The sequence below is a fragment of the Oncorhynchus gorbuscha genome, linkage group LG10, assembly GCF_021184085.1.
Source record: "Oncorhynchus gorbuscha isolate QuinsamMale2020 ecotype Even-year linkage group LG10, OgorEven_v1.0, whole genome shotgun sequence".
NCBI classification, from domain to species: Eukaryota; Metazoa; Chordata; class Actinopteri; order Salmoniformes; family Salmonidae; genus Oncorhynchus; species Oncorhynchus gorbuscha.
In genome coordinates, this window is record NC_060182.1 from 27542275 (window position 1) to 27561621 (window position 19347).

The 19347-nt window shown below is 48.9% G+C and overlaps 1 protein-coding gene across 8 annotated transcripts in view; it reads left to right on the plus strand.

Annotated features, from left to right (window-relative positions):
• Positions 1-19347, plus strand: part of LOC124045801 (plasma membrane calcium-transporting ATPase 3-like) — a 39079-nt gene that overhangs the window by 6432 nt on the left and 13300 nt on the right. For 5 of the 8 annotated variants that reach the window (XM_046365441.1, XM_046365435.1, XM_046365438.1 and 2 more), the window contains exons 6-18: positions 3160-3291; positions 9028-9078; positions 9418-9456; positions 9860-10021; positions 10207-10421; positions 10837-11079; positions 11402-11643; positions 12084-12318; positions 12884-13063; positions 13214-13301; positions 13405-13511; positions 13829-14020; positions 15263-15476. In XM_046365441.1, coding sequence (XP_046221397.1) covers positions 3160-3291; positions 9028-9078; positions 9418-9456; positions 9860-10021; positions 10207-10421; positions 10837-11079; positions 11402-11643; positions 12084-12318; positions 12884-13063; positions 13214-13301; positions 13405-13511; positions 13829-14020; positions 15263-15476 — 2100 coding nt within the window. The remainder of the gene's footprint in view (positions 1-3159; positions 3292-9027; positions 9079-9417; positions 9457-9859; positions 10022-10206; positions 10422-10836; positions 11080-11401; positions 11644-12083; positions 12319-12883; positions 13064-13213; positions 13302-13404; positions 13512-13828; positions 14021-15262; positions 15477-19347) is intronic. The other 3 variants (XM_046365437.1, XM_046365439.1, XM_046365442.1) reach the window with 1 other exon arrangement.

The window sequence follows — 19347 nt, forward strand, 5'->3', positions numbered from 1 at the left end:
CAGTGAGAGAGCGACTCCTCCCTGTTCCCTGGAGCCTGACAGGGCTAATCGGATTGTAGCCCCTGGTCAGCATCCTGAGCACCGGGTCATGAATCCATTAGACCCACAGGGGACCCTCACTCATCCTCTACCCAATAATGATACTCGGAACTGGACTCTGCTACTCACTCCATAGGTCCACCAGGCTAGGTCTATGCAGAGATCTAAATTAATCATGCTGTTGTGATGGTGATGTAGCAGCCTAATCCACATTGGTGATGGTGCAGAAGATCAAATATTGAAAAAATTCAGCTGCAGGTTCAGCAATATGTATGATGTGATTTTATCAATCAATATACACAATTCCCTTGTCTTACCATTGATTGTTTTTTCCCCAGTATCTGTCACACTTACCTCTTGAGGTGCTCATACATCACTTGATGTTTAGGCCACCACACATAGGATGAATGCAAACTCTGTAAATGCTGTGGAATTTTTTAATTTTTAATTTGATTTATTTCACCTTTATTTAACCAGGTAGGCCAGTTGAGAACAAGGTCTCATTTACAATGAGGTAGGTAGTTGATTGGATGGACTATTTGCAGATGGGCTGTGTACAGCTGCAGTGATTGGTATGCTGCTCTAACAGCTGACACTTAAAGTTAGTGAGTGAGATATAAGTCTCCAACTACAGTGATTTTTGCAATTCTTTCCAGTCATTGGCAGCAGAGAACTGGAAGGAAAGGCGGACAACTTAGGTCGTGGCTTTGGGGAGGACCAGTGAAATATACCTACTGGAGCGTGTGCCACGGGTGGGTGTTGTTATGGTGACCAGTGAGCTGAGATAAGGCGGAGCTATACCTAGCAAAGACTTATAGATGACCTGGAGCCAGTGGGTTTGGCGACAAATATGTAGCGAGGACCAGCCAACGAGAGCATACAGGCCACAGTGGTGGGTATTATATGGGGCTTTGATGACAAAACGGATGGCACTGTGATAGACGGCATCCAATTTACTGAGTAGATTGTTGGAGGATAATTTGTAAATGACAAAGTCAAGGATCGTTAGGATAGTCAGTTTTACGAGGGTAAGTTTGGCAGCATGAGTGAAGGAGGCTTTGTTTGCGAAATAGGAAGCCGGTTCTAGATTTAACTTTGGATTGGAGATGCTTAATGTGAGTCTGGAAGGAGAGTTTACAGTCTAGCCAGACACCTAGGTATTTATAGTTGTCCACATATTCTAAGTCAGAACCGTCCAGAGTAGTGATGCAAGTTGGGCGGGCGGGTGAGGACAGTGATCGGTTGAAGAGCAGGCATTTAGTTTTACTAGCATTTAAGAGCAGTTGGAGGCCACGGAAGGAGTGTTTTATGGCGTTGAAGCTCGTCTGGAGGTTTGTTAACACAGTGTCCAAAGAAGGACCAGAGGTATACAGAATGGTGTTGTCTGTGTAGAGGTGGATCAAAAAATCACCAGCAGCAAGAACGACATCATTGATGTATACAGAGAAAAGAGTCGGACCGAGAATTGAACCCTGTGGCACCCCCATAGAGACTGCCAGAGGTCCGGACAACAGGCCCTCCAATTTGACACACTGAACTCTATCTGAGAAGTAGTTAGTGAACCAGGCGAGGCAGTCATTAGAGAAACCAAGGCTGCTGAGTCTGCCGATAAGAATGTATCAGTTAAAGTTAAAATACATTCACTTTACTTGTTATAACCATTTTCATGCTGTGTTTTAGTGCACAAGTTCATAACAGTCCCAAGCCATTACATATGTAAGCAATCATCAACATCAAACATATTTAGCAGTATTCTGAGCTATTCCACTCCCTGGTATTAGGCATTGTGAACACTGTTATTGAACAACTCTTGGTCTCTTGTGATAAAGTATTTTAATTAATGGGAACATAATGGAGCTCTGCTGTACAAAAGTAATTAGATCACCGGTCAGTAGGCGAAACAGAGGAAAGTGACCTTACTCAGTGATTAAAAACACAAACTGCAGTAGCTCCAGAGTGTAATTGGTGAGTGTAATTCTGCGTTGCCTCTGGATTCCAACCTGCCTTCCCAACTGCACACCACACTCAAGCCAACCATTCAAAACTCTAGAACAAGAGTCGAGCTTGTCACTCCAGGAATGAGAATTGGCTTTTAGGTCTCAGCGAAGATGACGTCACTGTGTAATGTGAACTTAGCAGACCACTATGTCTACATCATAGAAATAAACACAGACTTTTCCACAATAACCTTCTTTGAACAGCATACTGATTGCAAACAATATTAATGGAAATTCTCCCTTCTGTTTGAGGTGCGACATGATTAATACAGTGCATTCGGAAGTATTCAGACCTCTTCACTTTTTACACATTTTGTTATGTTACAGCCTTATTCTAAAATGTATTCAATCATTTTTTCCCCTCATCAATCTAAGCACAATACCCCATAATGACAAAGCAAATGTATTCAAAATAAAAACAGAAGTACCTTATTTAAATAAGTATTCAGACCCTTTCAGTGGCAGGGACTGCAAGACTAGTCAGGATCAAGGGAAAGATGAACGGGGCAGAGTACAGAGATCCTTGATGAAAACCTGCTCCAGAGCACTCTGGACCTCAGACTGGGGTGAAGGTTCACCATCCAACAGGACAACGGCCTTAAGCACATAGCCAAGACAACGCAGGAGTGACTTCAGACAAGTCTCTGAATGTCCTTGAGTGGCCCAGCCAGAGCCCAGACTTGAACCCGATCAAACATCTCTGGAGAGACCTGAAAATAGCTGTGCAGCGATGCTCCCCATCCAACCTGACAGAGCTTGAGAGGATCTGCAGAGAAGAATGGGAGAAACTCCCCAAATACAGGTGTGCCAAGCTTGTAGCGTCATACCCAAGAAGACTCGAGGCTGTAATCGCTGGCAAAGGTCCTTCAAAAAAGTACTGAGTAAAGGTTCTGAATGCTTATGTAAATGTGATGTTTCCCGGGAGTTTTTTCTTCAAAAATTGGCACAAATTTCTAAAAACCTGTTTTTTCTTTCTCATTATGGGGTGTGTATATTGCTGAGGGAAAAACAAACAAATCATTTAATCAATTTTATAATAAGGCTGCAATGTAAAGAAAAATGTGGGAAAAGTGAAGGGTTATTCCCATGTCTATTTAGGAATTTCATCTTTGTATCCCTTTAGGAACTCATGTGATGGAAGGCTCAGGAAAGATGCTAGTTACTGCTGTGGGAATCAACTCTCAAACTGGAATCATCTTCACTCTACTGGGAGCTGGAGAGGGGGAAGGGGAGGATGAGAAGAAAGACAAGAAAGGTAAGATAATAAGACAGGCTGAAGGTGTAATGTCATTAAGACGTTCGGTATAATTTTTGTGAGTATGAAGCAAATATAGTATATTTGAAACACAATACATATACCAGGGATTCTTAAAATGGATATGAAGAGTTTAGTTCCAAAACGCTATATATCCATTTTCAGAAATGTTAGTAAATTAGCTTTTTTTAAGAACTTATTGAAAGTGATTGGTGTGTTTCTTTCCATATCTAATCATGACATGTTCAATGACAGACAGGTATTTGTTAAAAATCTATCAATTGATGGTTTTATTTCAGAGAGACAATCACATGTTGTTGCAAAATTAGATATATCTTCCTCTCTCTCAGAGACAAAAGTAGCAGTGCAAGGTTTTACACAGTCAAATGTGACAATAATTACAACTGTACAAATGATACATTTGTGACATACATTTTTTGTTATATCTTTGAAACTGTATCAATACAGTAATACGAGATCTGTGTTCTTGTCAAAAGTACTGCGCTATATAGGGAATTGGGTGCCATTTGGGACGAGGCCAAACTCTACCAAAGACTATAGCCTCAGGCTAGATTTATGATGAGTTGCATTTATTTGTTAATTATACAGGATATGAACAATCCATTCCAGCTAAACAATGGATATACAGTTGAAGTCGGAAGTTTAAATACACCGTAGCCAAATACATTTAAACTCAGTTTTTTTTAAACAATTCCTGACATTTAATCCTAGTAATAATTCCCTGTCTTAGGTCAGTTAGGATCACCACTTTATTTTAAGAATGTGAAATGTCAGAATAATAGTAGAGAGAATGATTTATTTCAGCTTTTATTTCTTTCATCACATTCCCAGTGGGTCAGAAGTTTACATACACCCAATTAGTATTTGGTAGCATTGCCTTTCAATTGCTTAACTTGTGTCAAATGTTTCGGGTAGCCTTCCACAAGCTTCCCACAATAAGTTAGGCAAATTTTGGCCCATTCCTCCTGACAGAGCTGGTGTAACTGAGTCAGGTTTGCAGGCTTCCTTGCTCGCACACACTTTTTCAGTTCTGCCCACAAAATTTCTATAGGATTGATGTCAGGGATTTGTGATGTCCACTCCAATACCTTGACTTTGTTGGCTTTAAGCCCTTTTGTCACAACTTTGGAAGTATGCTTGAGGTTATTGTCCATTTGGAGGAACCATTTCCAACCAAGCTGTAACTTCCTGACTGCCTTGAGATGTTTCTTCAATATAGCCACATAATTTTCCTGTCTCATGGTGCCATCTATTTTGTGAAGTGCACGAGTCCCTCCTGCAGCAAAGCACCCGCACAACATGATGCTGCCACCCCCGTGCTTCACGGTTGGGATGGTGTTCTTCGGCTTGCAAGCCTCCCCCTTTTTCCTCCAAACATAACGATTGTCATTATGGCCAAACAGTTTCTTTTCATCGGACCAGAGGGCATTTCTGCAAAAAGTATCATCTTTATCCCCATGTGCAGTTGCAAACTGTAGTCTGGCTTTAGTCTGCGTACTATTGTTTGTACAGATGAACGTGGTACCTTCAGGTGTTTGGAAATTGCTCCCAAGGATGAAAGAGACTTGTGGAGGTCCACAATTTTTTGTAGAAACTAGATGTCCTAACCGACTCGCCAAAACTATAGTTTGTTAACAAGAACTTTGTGGAGTGGTTGAAAAACAAGTTTTAATGATTCCAACCTAAGTGTATGTAAACTTCCAACTTCAATTGTATATTGTTTTGCAACTAAACTAATTTTAATACACATCTAAAATATATGAACCAAAATATGAGACCAGTGATATTTTACACACCCATAAGCATTCACTTCTGATGAAAAAAACACAAATGTGTGCATATAACGTTTTGGAAATGAACTTTTCATATATACATGGATGTATTTACATATGATTGACTCACAATGTCTGTTTCTTATTCTATATATACACAGACATATGTACTGTATATAAGTATCATGCATTGGCAGTTTCAATAGGTGTATTGAAGAGATGCTCCATTAAGCTGTGTCATTCAAGGCCTGATGTTCCTTCTGCTTATGAGAAAGAGAGAGCAGAGCATCTCTGAACTGTACAGTGTGCATTTACAGTACATGGGCAGAGTCTTTTCTCCCTGTCTCCCTCTCCTTGATATGAAGAGTGGTAGCTAGCTGCTTAATAATTATATCTAAAAGCATAGGAGTCTGCAAAGCAATCAATACTTGAATGGAAAGAGAGAGAGCAAGATGGGGATGGGGTTACACAGAGGGAGAGCAAGATGGGGATGGGGTTACACAGAGGGAGAGCAAGATGGGGATGGGGTTACACAGAGGGAGAGCAAGATGGGGATGGGGTTACACAGAGGGAGAGCAAGATGGGGATGGGGTTACACAGAGGGAGAGCAAGATGGGGATGGGGGAGAGTTACACAAGAGGGTTACACAGAGGGAGATGGGGATGGGGTTACACAGAGGGGGAGCAAGATGGGGATGGGGTTACACAGAGGGAGAGCAAGATGGGGATGGGGTTACACAGAGGGAGAGCAAGATGGGGATGGGGTTACACAGAGGGAGAGCAAGATGGGGATGGGGTTACACAGAGGGAGAGCAAGATGGGGATGGGGTTACACAGAGGGAGCAAGATGGGGGAGCAAGATGGGGATGGGGTTACACAGAGGGGGGGCAAGAGGGGAGATGGGGTTACACAGAGGGAGAGCAAGATGGGGATGGGGTTACACAGAGGGAGAGCAAGACAGAGGGAGAGGATGGGGTGGGGTTACACAGAGGGAGAGCAAGATGGGGATGGGGTTACACAGAGGGAGAGCAAGATTAGACAGAGGGAGAGCAAGATGGGGATGGGGTTACACAGAGGGAGAGCAAGAGATGGGGGGGTTACACAGAGGGAGAGCAAGATGGGGATACACAGAGGGGGGATGGGGATGGGGTTACACAGAGGGGGCAAGATGGGGATGGGGTTACACAGAGGGAGAGCAAGATGGGGATGGGGTTACACAGAGGGAGAGCAAGATGGGGATGGGGTTACACAGAGGGAGAGCAAGATGGGGATGGGGTTACACAGAGGGAGAGCAAGATGGGGATGGGGTTACACAGAGGGAGAGCAAGATGGGGATGGGGTTACACAGAGGGAGAGCAAGATGGGGATGGGGTTACACAGAGGGAGAGCAAGATGGGGATGGGGTTACACAGAGGGAGAGCAAGATGGGGATGGGGTTACACAGAGGGAGAGCAAGATGGGGATGGGGTTACACAGAGGGAGAGCAAGATGGGGATGGGGTTACACAGAGGGAGAGCAAGATGGGGATGGGGTTACACAGAGGGAGAGCAAGATGGGGATGGGGTTACACAAGATGGGGATGGGGTTACACAGAGGGAGAGCAAGATGGGGATGGGGATGGGGATGGGGTTACAGAGGGAGAGCAAGATGGGGATGGGGTTACACAGAGGGAGAGCAAGATGGGGATGGGGTTACACAGAGAGCAAGATGGGGATGGGGTTACACAGAGGGAGAGCAAGATGGGGATGGGGTTACACAGAGGGAGAGCAAGATGGGGATGGGGTTACACAGAGGGAGAGCAAGATGGGGATGGGGTTACACAGAGGGAGAAGATGGGGATACACAGAGGGAGAGCAAGATGGGGATGGGGTTACACAGAGGGAGAGCAAGATGGGGATGGGGTTACACAGAGGGAGAGCAAGATGGGGATGGGGATGGGGTTACACAGGGAGAGCAAGATGGGGATGGGGTTACACAGAGGGAGAGCAAGAGATGGGGTTACACAGAGGGAGAGGATGGGGATGGGGTTACACAGAGGGAGAGCAAGATGGGGATGGGGTTACACAGAGGGAGAGCAAGATGGGGATGGGGTTACACAGAGGGAGAGCAAGATGGGGAGTTACACAGAGGGAGAGCAAGATGGGGATGGGGTTACACAGAGGGAGAGCAAGATGGGGATGGGGTTACACAGAGGGAGAGCAAGATGGGGATGGGGTTACACAGAGGGAGAGCAAGATGGGGATGGGGTTACACAGAGGGAGAGCAAGATGGGGATGGGGTTACACAGAGAGGGAGAGCAAGATGGGGATGGGGTTACACAGAGGGAGAGCAAGATGGGGATGGGGTTACACAGAGGGAGAGCAAGATGGGGATGGGGTTACAGAGGGAGAGCAGATGGGGATGGGGTTACAGCAAGCAAGATGGGGATGGGGTTACACAGAGAGGGAGAGCAAGATGGGGATGGGGTTACACAGAGGGAGAGCAAGATGGGGATGGGGTTACACAGAGGGAGAGCAAGATGGGGATGGGGATGGGGTTACACAGAGGGAGAGCAAGATGGGGATGGGGTTACACAGAGCAAGATGGGGATGGGGCAAGAGCAAGATGGGGATGGGGTTACACAGAGGGAGAGCAAGATGGGGATGGGGTTACACAGAGGGAGAGCAAGATGGGGATGGGGTTACACAGAGGGAGAGCAAGATGGGGATGGGGTTACACAGAGGGAGAGCAAGATGGGGATGGGGTTACACAGAGAGCAAGGGAGAGCAAGATGGGGATGGGGTTGGGGTTACACAGAGGGAGAGCAAGATGGGGATGGGGTTACAGAGGGAGAGCAAGATACACAGAGGGGGGGATGGGGGGGTTACAGAGCAGCAAGATGGGGATGGGGTTACAGAGGGAGAGCAAGATGGGGATGGGGTTACACAGAGGGAGAGCAAGATGGGGATGGGGTTACACAGAGGGAGAGCAAGATGGGGATGGGGTTACACAGAGGGAGAGCAAGATGGGGATGGGGTTACACAGAGGGAGAGCAAGATGGGGATGGGGTTACACAGAGGGAGAGCAAGATGGGGATGGGGTTACACAGAGGGAGAGCAAGATGGGGATGGGGTTACACAGAGGGAGAGCAAGATGGGGATGGGGTTACACAGAGGGAGAGCAAGATGGGGATGGGGTTACACAGAGGGAGAGCAAGATGGGGATGGGGGTTAGCAAGATGGGGATGGGGTTACAGAGGGAGAGCAAGATGGGGATGGGGTTACACAGAGGGAGAGCAAGATGGGGATGGGGTTACACAGAGGAGAGCAAGATGGGGATGGGGTTACACAGAGGGAGAGCAAGATGGGGATGGGGTTACACAGAGGGAGTGGGGATGGGGATACACAGAGGGAGAGCAAGATGGGGTTACACAGAGGGAGAGCAAGATGGGGATGGGGTTACACAGAGGGAGAGCAAGATGGGGATGGGGTTACACAGAGGGAGAGCAAGATGGGGATGGGGTTACACAGAGGGAGAGCAAGATGGGGATGGGGTTACACAGAGGGAGAGCAAGATGGGGATGGGGAGAGCAAGATGGGGATGGGGTTACACAGATGGGGATGGGGTTACACAGAGGGAGAGCAAGATGGGGATGGGGTTACACAGAGGGAGAGCAAGATGGGGATGGGGTTACACAGAGGGAGAGCAAGATGGGGATGGGGTTACACAGAGGGGGAAGCCTCTGGTTAGGACAAAGCTTCACAATGAAGACCACAGAGAGACATGATGCAATGGTTTACGTATTTGCTGCTCCTGAGGTCTCATACATTCATTTTTTTTCATTCCTTGTTTGTTGTTTCTGTTGCTCATCCTTTTTACTGTTTTGATTGTTTTTGTCTCTTAATTTGATAAAATCTCTTATTGTCCCTGTCCCTATCTCAAATCCCAAACCACTATCTCATCAGAGGGCAATAATACCCCTGCAGTCGAAGCAAAACAGATCAGCATCACGAATGGTAGGTGTTTCCCCTACTAGACTAGTTAGATTGGTGAAGGGGTTTGCTAGAGATATTCCATGGGACTCCCATGGGACATTGTGGACCCCTAATGTAATTGGAAAAAAAAAAAAAAAACTGTAAAATATTTTGAAAAGTAAGTTTAACATGTTTATATAAGTCGTTGCGATTTCTTCACACGTTTCTGTCACTTTCATTTTGTCTATTCATTTTCCCATTCAATTTTTACTCCTTTAGGGGGGTTAAAATGGGAGCAATGTTTGCCTCCAATGCAGCAATATGTCTGTCACATTCAGCTGTATCAGTCTAGATATTTCTCTCTCTCTCGCCTAATCTCAGGCAAGCAAGACGGGACACTGGAAAACAATCAGAACAAAGGTAAGAAACAAGGGGGATTCCAAAGCAGAGGAATCATCCATAACTTCAAGTAGGCTACTTTAAGTAAATCCTTTGGGGAACTATGCAAACAACAGATGGCATGAGGTAATAATTTATACAAAATATTTTAAAACATTTTACTTCTCAAATAAGATGGAAGCAATATCTTGATTTATGTTGAAAACACATTACCTGTACGTTTGATAATAACGGGTTGTATGTTTACAGGCCTCATTAGGTATCATAAGTGCTTTACATTCTGTTACAGTTGCATACTGTAGCTGTAGAACCCACCTGGGGGAATCATGGCAGCCATTTTGTGCCGATAACGCCCACTAGACCTCTTGGCTTTTCTCTAACCATCCTAACCACTCCCTAACTTTGTGACAACCCCCAACCTTAGCCAAGAAACAGGATGAGGCTGTTGCCATGGAGATGCAGCCCCTGAAGAGCGCTGAAGGTGGGGAGGTGGAAGCGGAGAAGAAAAAGGGCAACGTGCCTAAAAAAGAGAAGTCTGTGCTCCAGGGCAAACTCACTAAACTGGCCGTGCAGATTGGGAAGGCAGGTGAGGGCTGATTCTAAACGTTCAGCATTCATAATCAATTTTTTGCTGGCCTGCTTGTTCACTCTGACATGACCTGTGTATGCACAAGGTTGGCTAGCAGTGCACACTCTACTACCGACAAACTCTTCACATTGTTCTTTGATCTAAGTAGCCATGTCTGTGTGTCTGTCTGTCCTCTTCCTCAGGTCTGGTCATGTCAGCCATCACAGTGATCATCCTGGTGATGTACTTTGTGATCGAGACCTTTGTGGTGCAGGGCCGGGAGTGGCTCACTGAGTGTACCCCCGTCTATGTGCAGTACTTTGTCAAGTTCTTCATCATCGGCGTCACAGTGCTGGTGGTGGCTGTGCCTGAGGGGCTGCCACTGGCTGTCACTATATCACTGGCCTACTCTGTCAAGGTAAGGGTAATAAACTGTGTGTGTGTGTGTGTGTGTGTGTGTGTGTGTGTGTGTGTGTGTGTGTGTGTGTGTGTGTGTGTGTGTGTGTGTGTGTGTGTGTGTGTGTGTGTGTGTGTGTGTGTGTGTGTGTGTGTGTGTGTGTGTGTGTGTGTGTGTGTGTGTGTGTGTGTGTGTGTGGGTGTGTGTGGGTGTGTGTGTGCGTGCGTGCGTAAGTGCTTGTCTGCGTGCTGCTGTAGACATTATGTGACAATCATGTTAAATTGTGTTTTTGCTCGAATATCCCCCATATTGTAAAATCAAGGCACAATTACACTATACTATATATTGTACATGCAGCTGAATTGTATTGTAGTTTCTCAGGTGGAGGCCTAACAGTAAGATCCATCTCCGTCTGTTTCCTCCTCCTTCCCTGTAGAAAATGATGAAGGACAATAACTTGGTACGCCACCTGGATGCCTGTGAGACCATGGGCAATGCCACGGCCATCTGCTCCGACAAGACAGGCACCCTCACTACCAACCGAATGACCGTGGTGCAGGCCTACGCGGGCGACCAGCACTTCCACAAGGTCCCACACCCTGACCAGATGAATCCTAAAGTGCTGGACACGCTCGTCAATGCCATAGCTGTCAACAGCGCCTACACCTCCAAGATTATGGTGAGAGGGTGGATTAGGAAAGATCGATAGATACTTGCACATTGTTGAATGCTCCCACATTTTAATGTCTGCAATGCGGAATGGTAAAGGGACACAACTTTATCTTTTCAGGTTATTTTCTGGTTAACTAAGACATTTACATCTTTATTGGCCATTTGGATGGAAATGTATTTTGTTCATGTTAACCCAACATATATAAACCATTCATAGAATTCAGAATTTACATACACATTTACATACAAATGTGCGTTTTGCCCAGCCTCCTATTCTGTCTTTTTCCTCCACACGTATTGAGCAAAAACATGGTATCTTCATCTTTTAGCCCCCGGATAAGGAGGGAGGCCTACCCAAGCAGGTGGGCAACAAGACAGAGTGTGCCCTACTTGGCTTCATCCTGGACCTGAAGAGGGACTATGCCCCTGTGAGGGAACAGATCCCTGAGGAGAAGCTCTACAAGGTCTACACCTTCAACTCTGTGCGCAAGTCCATGAGCACAGTGGTGCAGCTGCCTGATGGATCCTTCCGCCTCTACAGCAAGGGGGCCTCTGAGATCCTGCTCAAGAAGTGAGTCTGTCTTTCAGGCTGGAGACGGCCTGCCTTGTCTGCCTGCCTTGTCATGACAAGTAGGAAAAGTAGTTTCCCTGTGAATCAGGCATACAAATAAAGGGCTCTATTCAATCCCTACTGCTGAAGCTTGATAGAATTGTAAAGGTAGATTCCGATTGAGCCCAGCATATGCAGCATTTACCGTGAATGCAGTCTCTAACGTGAGAACATTGCCTTTCAATTTAAATCCCGCTCTAATGCGGAACTTCCGCAATACGGATTGAATAAAGCCCAAAGTTGGGTTTGATAGAGGCTACAGCTTTGATAGAGAAAGGGGTGGTAGGGGCCTCAAGATAAAGTGGGCCTTGAATGAGAATTGATGATCAAAACAAAATGACAAACATGAACATGGTGCCCTAACATACAGAGCATCTGTGTCCTGACTCTCTGTCTGTCAGATGCTCCTCTATCATGGCTGGTGGTGGCGATCCACGAGGTTTCCGCCCGAGGGACAGGGATGAGATGGTGAAGAAGGTGATCGAGCCCATGGCCTGCGACGGCCTGCGCACCATCTGCGTGGCCTACAAGGACCTGCCAGCCAGCCCTGAGCCCGACTGGGAGAACGAGGCTGGCATCGTCAGTGACCTCATCTGTATCACAGTGGTGGGCATCGAGGACCCTGTCCGCCCAGAGGTAACCAAGAACTTACGCAGAGGGATTCTCTATTGGGGTGCATTTGTTTTAACAGATGTAGGTAGATTTGGAGTGGAGTTTTTCCACAGGGATGACAATTTCCTGTTACTTGCTCTTCATTTCAAGTGGATAATTCTGTTGAAAAATGTCTAAATAAGAACTTGTAAAAACCTAGAATTAGAGTGGGGAGAAGCTTGCCCTTATGGAAGGGTTGGCACAGTAGGATGACACAACAGATTTTGTTATGCTGTAGGTATATAGTTCTAGGTATTGTAATCTCTCATGGACAGACGCACATAACATAAATGGCACCGTAGCGTCTGTCAACAGACTGGAATGCGACAACTAACAAGGAACATTGTTCCAGTACCTTGATTTTTTTGTCACTGATCATTTTGACAAATCACAATGTTGCAAGATTTTAATTCTGGGTTTCCAAATGCTAGGTTTTGTTATAGTTGTAGGTTTAGTAAATATTCAATCATTTCTCTGTAGTATCATGTACATCAGCAAGTAAGAGGGTGTGCCAAGGCTTTAGCAAAACTCTGGTGTCTTTTCTAACCAGGTCCCAGATGCTATCAAGAAATGCCAGCGGGCAGGTATCACTGTGCGTATGGTGACAGGTGACAACATCAACACAGCACGCGCCATCGCTGCCAAGTGTGGCATCATCCAGCCTGGGGATGACTTCCTGTGCATAGACGGAAAGGAATTCAACCGACGAATCAGAAATGAGAAAGGAGAGGTAGAGTTCATAATTCATGTGTTGTTTGATAATCTTTTACTGACAAAAAATGCAAGTGCCCTGATTCAATTCATTAGCTTCAATAACTCAGTGTTACAAGACTAAACCGTTTCTGTGGATACCCCTATAATACAATCTTTTTTCTTACAGGTTGAGCAGGAGCGCATTGATAAGGTTTGGCCCAAACTAAGAGTTCTGGCTAGGTCTTCACCTACAGACAAACATACACTGGTCAAAGGTGGGTCAGAGACACTCCACTCAAAGCTACAGTACTATTTTTGTAAACAGATGGTAAACCATGCAGCTGTATCATTTCCAATGATAACTTTCTCTTCCTGCAGGCATCATAGACAGCACTGTACTGGAGCAGCGGCAGGTAGTGGCAGTGACAGGGGACGGGACAAACGACGGACCTGCCCTGAAGAAGGCCGATGTTGGCTTTGCCATGGTGAGTCATGTAAATGATGATGATGATGATGATGACACACATCTTTAGTAATTTTAGTACATTTGGGGAGATATTAAATCCCATATTTAACGCTACATTTCACTAAATGTACCCTATGTATTTACAATATAGTTACATAGGCATGGTATGTACTTTAGTATTGTTACATTAGTACTTACAGTACACTACTACTATGTAACTATCATACACATAAGTAGGTATTACTGACATGTATTGTTTTTTAATGTGAGACCTGTGAATACTTTTCAAAACAGTGTACATTTAAAGTGGCTCTTTTTTTTGTGGCTCTTGTGTAGGGCATCGCTGGTACTGACGTAGCCAAGGAAGCCTCTGACATCATCCTGACTGATGACAACTTCTCTAGCATTGTGAAGGCGGTCATGTGGGGCCGCAACGTCTATGACAGCATCTCCAAGTTCCTCCAGTTCCAGCTCACTGTCAACGTGGTGGCTGTCATCGTGGCCTTCACCGGCGCCTGTATCACACAGGTACTCACTCCATCTCTGACTCTCGCACTCCACACCACACCACAATTCACTGTTGTGTAAATTACAAATGGACCACTTACTGGAAGTAACTCACTAGGAAATGGTCAAAGATATACACTACTGTTCAAAAGTTTGGGGTCACTTATACATTTCCTTGTTTTTGAAAGAAAAGCTCATTTTTTGTCCATTAAATAACATCAAATGGATCCAAAATACAGTGTAGACATTGTTAATGTTGTAAATTACTATTGTAGCTGGAAACGGCAGATTTTGTTATGGAATATCTACGTAGGCGTACAGAGGCCCATTATCAGCAACCATCACTCCTGTGTTCCAATGGCACATTGTGTTAGCTAATCCAAGTTTATAATTTTAAAAGGCTAATTGATCATTAGAAAACCCTTTTGCAATTATGTTAGCACAGCTGAAAACTGTTGTTCTGATTAAATAAGCAATACAACTGGCCTTTTTTAGACTAGTTGAGTATCTGGAGCATCAGCATTTGTGGGTTTGATTAAAGGCTCAAAATGAAGAGAAACAAAGACCTTTCTTCTGAAACTCGTCAGTCTATTCTTGTTCTGAGAAATGAAGGCTATTCCATGCGAGAAATTGCCAAGAAACTGAAGATCTCGTACAACGCTGTGTACTACTTCTTTCAAAGGACAGTGCAAACTGGCCCTAACCAGAATAGAAAGAGGAGTGGGAGGCCCCAGTGCACAACTGAACAAGAGGACAAGTATATTAGAGAGTCTAAATTGAGAAACAGATGCCTCACAAGTGCTCAACTGGCAGCTTCAATAAATAGTACCCGCAAAACACCAGTCTCAACGTCAACAGTGAAGAGGCGACTCCAGGATGCTGGGCTTCTAGGCAGAGTTGCGAAGAAAAATCTGTATCTCAGGCTGGCCAATAAAAATAAAATATTAAGATGGGCAAAAGAACACAGACACTGGACAGAGGAACTCTGCCTAGAAGGCCAGCATCCTCTTCACTGTTGACGTTGAGACTGGTGTTTTGCGATGACCCCAAACTTTTGAACGGTAGTGTAGGTAACGGTCTACGGACATCCCAAACAAGCTTTAAAGCTAAATGATCTCTCCCTACCTCTCTCCCTTTTTACCTCTCTGCCTCTCTCCTTGTTACCTCCCTCTCTCTGCCTGCCTCCTCCCCTCTCTCTGCCTCTTTCTCTCCCTCTACCTCCCTCTCTTCTCCATACCCCCTCCCTCTCTCTCCCCCCTACAGGACTCTCCCTTGAAGGCTGTCCAGATGTTATGGGTGAACCTGATCATGGACACTTTTGCATCCCTGGCCCTAGCCACCGAACCACCCACTGAGTCCCTGCTCCTGAGGAAGCCTTATGGCCGCAACAACCCCCTCATCTCCCGGACCATGATGAAGAACATCCTGGGCCACGCCATCTACCAGCTCACCATCATCTTCACCCTGCTGTTCGCAGGTACGTACAGGGGAGGAGGAGGTGGGAGACTGGAGACTAGGGGGAGGGTAGGGGCCTACAGGTGGAGATGGGAGGAGGGATGGAGACTGGAGATGGGAGAAGGGATGAGACTGGAGATGGGAGGAGGGATGACACTGGAGATGGGAGGAGGGATGGAGGATGGAGATGGGAGGAGGTATGGAGGCTGGAGATGGGAGGAGGGATGAGATGGGAGGAGGGATGGAGACTGGAGATGGGAGGATGGGTAAGACTAGAGATGGGAGGAGAGACAGAGGCTGGAGATGGGAGGAGGGACGGAGACTGGAGGAGGAACGGAGACTGGAGCTGAGAGGAGGGACGGAGACTGGAGATGGGAGGAGGGATGGGGACTGGAGGAGGAACGGAGACTGGAGATGAGAGGAAGGACGGAGACTGGAGATGGGAGGAGGGACGGAGACTGGAGATGGGAGGAGGGATAGAGACTGGAGGAGGAACGGAGACTGGAGATGAGAGGAAGGACGGAGACTGGAGATGAGAGGAAGGACGGAGACTGGAGATGGGAGGAGGGACGGAGACTGGAGATGGGCGGAGGGATGGAGATTGGAGATGGGAGGAGGGATGGAGACTGGAGATGGGAGGAGGGACAGAGACTGGAGATGGGAGGAGGGACAGAGACTGGAGATGGGAGGGACGGAGACTGGAGATGGGAGGAAGGACAGAGGCTGGAGATGGGAGAAGGGACGGAGACTTGAGATGGGAGGAGAGACGGAGACTGGAGGAGGAACGGAGACTGGAGATGAGAGGAGGGACGGAGACTGGAGATGGGAGGAGGGACAGGGACTGGAGATGGGAGGAGGGACAGAGACCGGAGATGGGCGGAGGGATGGAGACTGGAGATGGGAGGAGGGATGGAGACTGGAGATGGGAGGAGGGACAGGAGACCAGAAATGGGAGGAGGGACAGACACTGGAGATGGGAGGAGGGACAGAGACTGGAGATGGGAGGAGGGATAGAGGCTGGAGATGGGAGGAGGGATGGAGACTGGAGATGGGAGGAGGGATGGAGGCTGGAGATGGGAGATGGGATGGAGGCTGGAGATGGGAGGAGAGACGGAGTCTGGAGATGGGAGAAGGGACGGAGACTTGAGATGGGAGGAGAGACGGAGACTGGAGGAGGAACAGAGACTGGAGATGAGAGGAGGGATGGAGACTGGAGATGGGAGGAGGGACAGGGACTGGAGATGGGAGGAGGGACAGAGACCGGAGATGGGCGGAGGGATGGAGACTGGAGATGGGAGGAGGGATGGAGACTGGAGATGGGAGGAGGGACAGGAGACCAGAAATGGGAGGAGGGACAGACACTGGAGATGGGAGGAGGGACAGAGACTGGAGATGGGAGGAGGGATAGAGGCTGGAGATGGGAGGAGGGATGGAGACTGGAGATGGGAGGAGGGATGGAGGCTGGAGATGGGAGGAGGGATGGAGGCTGGAGATGGGAGGAGAGACGGAGGCTGGAGATGGGAGGAGGGACAGAGGCTGGAAATGGGAGGAGAAACGGAGCCTGGAGATGGGAGGAGGGACGGAGACTGGGGATGGGAGGGGGGATGGAGGCTGGAGATGGGAGGAGGGATGGAGACTGGAGATGGGAGGAGGGATGGAGACTGGAGATGGGAGGAGGGACAGAGACTGGAGATGGGAGGAGGGACAGAGACTGGAGATGGGAGGGACGGAGGCTGGAGATGGGAGGAGGGACGGAGGCTGGAGATGGGAGGAGGGACGGAGACTGGAGATGGGAGGAGGGACGGAGACTGGAGATGGGAGGAGGGACGGAGGCTGGAGGCTGGAGATGGGAGTAGGGACGGAGGCTGGAGATGGGAGGAGGGACGGAGGCTGGAGATAGGAGGAGGGACGGAGGCTGGAGATGGGAGGAGGGACGGAGGCTGGAGATAGGAGGAGGGACGGAGGCTGGAGATGGGAGGAGGAACAGGAGACCAGAAATGGGAGGAGGGACAGAGACTGGAGATGGGGGAGGGAGGGACAGAGACTGGGAGATGGGAGGAGGGATAGAGGCTGGAGATGGGAGGAGGGATGGAGACTGGAGATGGGAGGAGGGATGGGAGGAGGGGAGGCTGGAGATGGGAGGAGGGATGGAGGCTGGAGATGGGAGGAGGGATGGAGGCTGGAGATGGGAGGAGGGATGGAGGCAGACGGAGGCTGGAGATGGGAGGAGGGACAGAGGCTGGAGATGGGAGGAGAGACAGAGACTGGAGATGGGAGGAGGGACGGAGACTGGAGATGGGAGGAGGGACAGAGACTGGAGATGGGAGGGACGGAGGCTGGAGATGGGGGATGGACGGAGGCTGGAGATGGGGGAGGGACAGAGGCTGGAGATGGGAGGAGGGACGGAGACTGGAGATGGGAGGAGAGACGGAGACTGGAGATGTGAGGAGGGACGGAGGCTGGAGGATGGAGATGGGAGTAGGGACTAAGGCTGGAGATGGGAGGAGGGACGGAGACTGGAGATGGGAGGAGGGACGGAGGCTGGAGGCTGGAGATGGGAGTAGGGACGGAGGCTGGAGATGGGAGGAGGGACGGAGGCTGGAGATGGGAGGAGGGACGGAGGCTGGAGATGGGGGAGGGACAGAGGCTGGAGATGGGAGGAGGGACAGAGACTGGAGATGGGAGGAGGGACAGAGACTGGAGATGGGAGGAGGGACGGAGGCTGGAGGCTGGAGATGGGAGGAGGGACAGAGACTGGAGATGGGAGGAGGGACGGAGACTGGAGATGGGAGGAGGGACGGAGGCTGGAGGCTGGAGATGGGAGTAGGGACGGAGGCTGGAGATGGGAGGAGGGATGGAGGCTGGAGATAGGAGGAGGGACGGAGGCTGGAGATGGGAGGAGGGACGGAGGCTGGAGATAGGAGGAGGGACGGAGGCTGGAGATGGGAGGAGGAACAGGAGACCAGAAATGGGAGGAGGGACAGAGACTGGAGATGGGAGGAGGGACAGAGACTAGGGAGATGGGAGGAGGGATAGAGGCTGGAGATGGGAGGAGGGATGGAGACTGGAGATGGGAGGAGGGATGGAGACTGGTAATGGGAGGAGGGATAGAGGCTGGAGATGGGAGGAGGGATGGAGACTGGAGATGGGAGGAGGGATGGAGGCTGGAGATGGGAGGAGGGATGGAGGCTGGAGATGGGAGGAGAGACGGAGGCTGGAGATGGGAGGAGGGACAGAGGCTGGAAATGGGAGGAGAGACAGAGACTGGAGATGGGAGGAGGGACGGAGACTGGAGATGGGAGGAGGGACGGAGACTGGAGATGGGAGGAGGGACAGAGACTGGAGATGGGAGGGACGGAGGCTGGAGATGGGGGAGGGATGGAGGCTGGAGATGGGGGAGGGACAGAGGCTGGAGATGGGAGGAGGGACGGAGACTGGAGATGGGAGGAGAGACGGAGACTGGAGATGTGAGGAGGGACGGAGGCTGGAGGCTGGAGATGGGAGTAGGGACTGAGGCTGGAGATGGGAGGAGGGACGGAGACTGGAGATGGGAGGAGGGACGGAGGCTGGAGGCTGGAGATGGGAGTAGGGACGGAGGCTGGAGATGGGAGGAGGGACGGAGGCTGGAGATGGGAGGGACGGAGGCTGGAGATGGGGGAGGGACAGAGGCTGGAGATGGGAGGAGGGACAGAGACTGGAGATGGGAGGAGGGACAGAGACTGGAGATGGGAGGAGGAAGCTGGAGGCTGGAGATGGGAGGAGGGACAGAGGCTGGAGATGGGAGGAGGACTGGAGGCTGGAGATGGGAGTAGGGGGAGGCTGGAGGCTAGGGACGGAGGGAGATGGGAGGAGGGACGGAGGCTGGAGATGGGAGGAGGGACGGAGGCTGGATA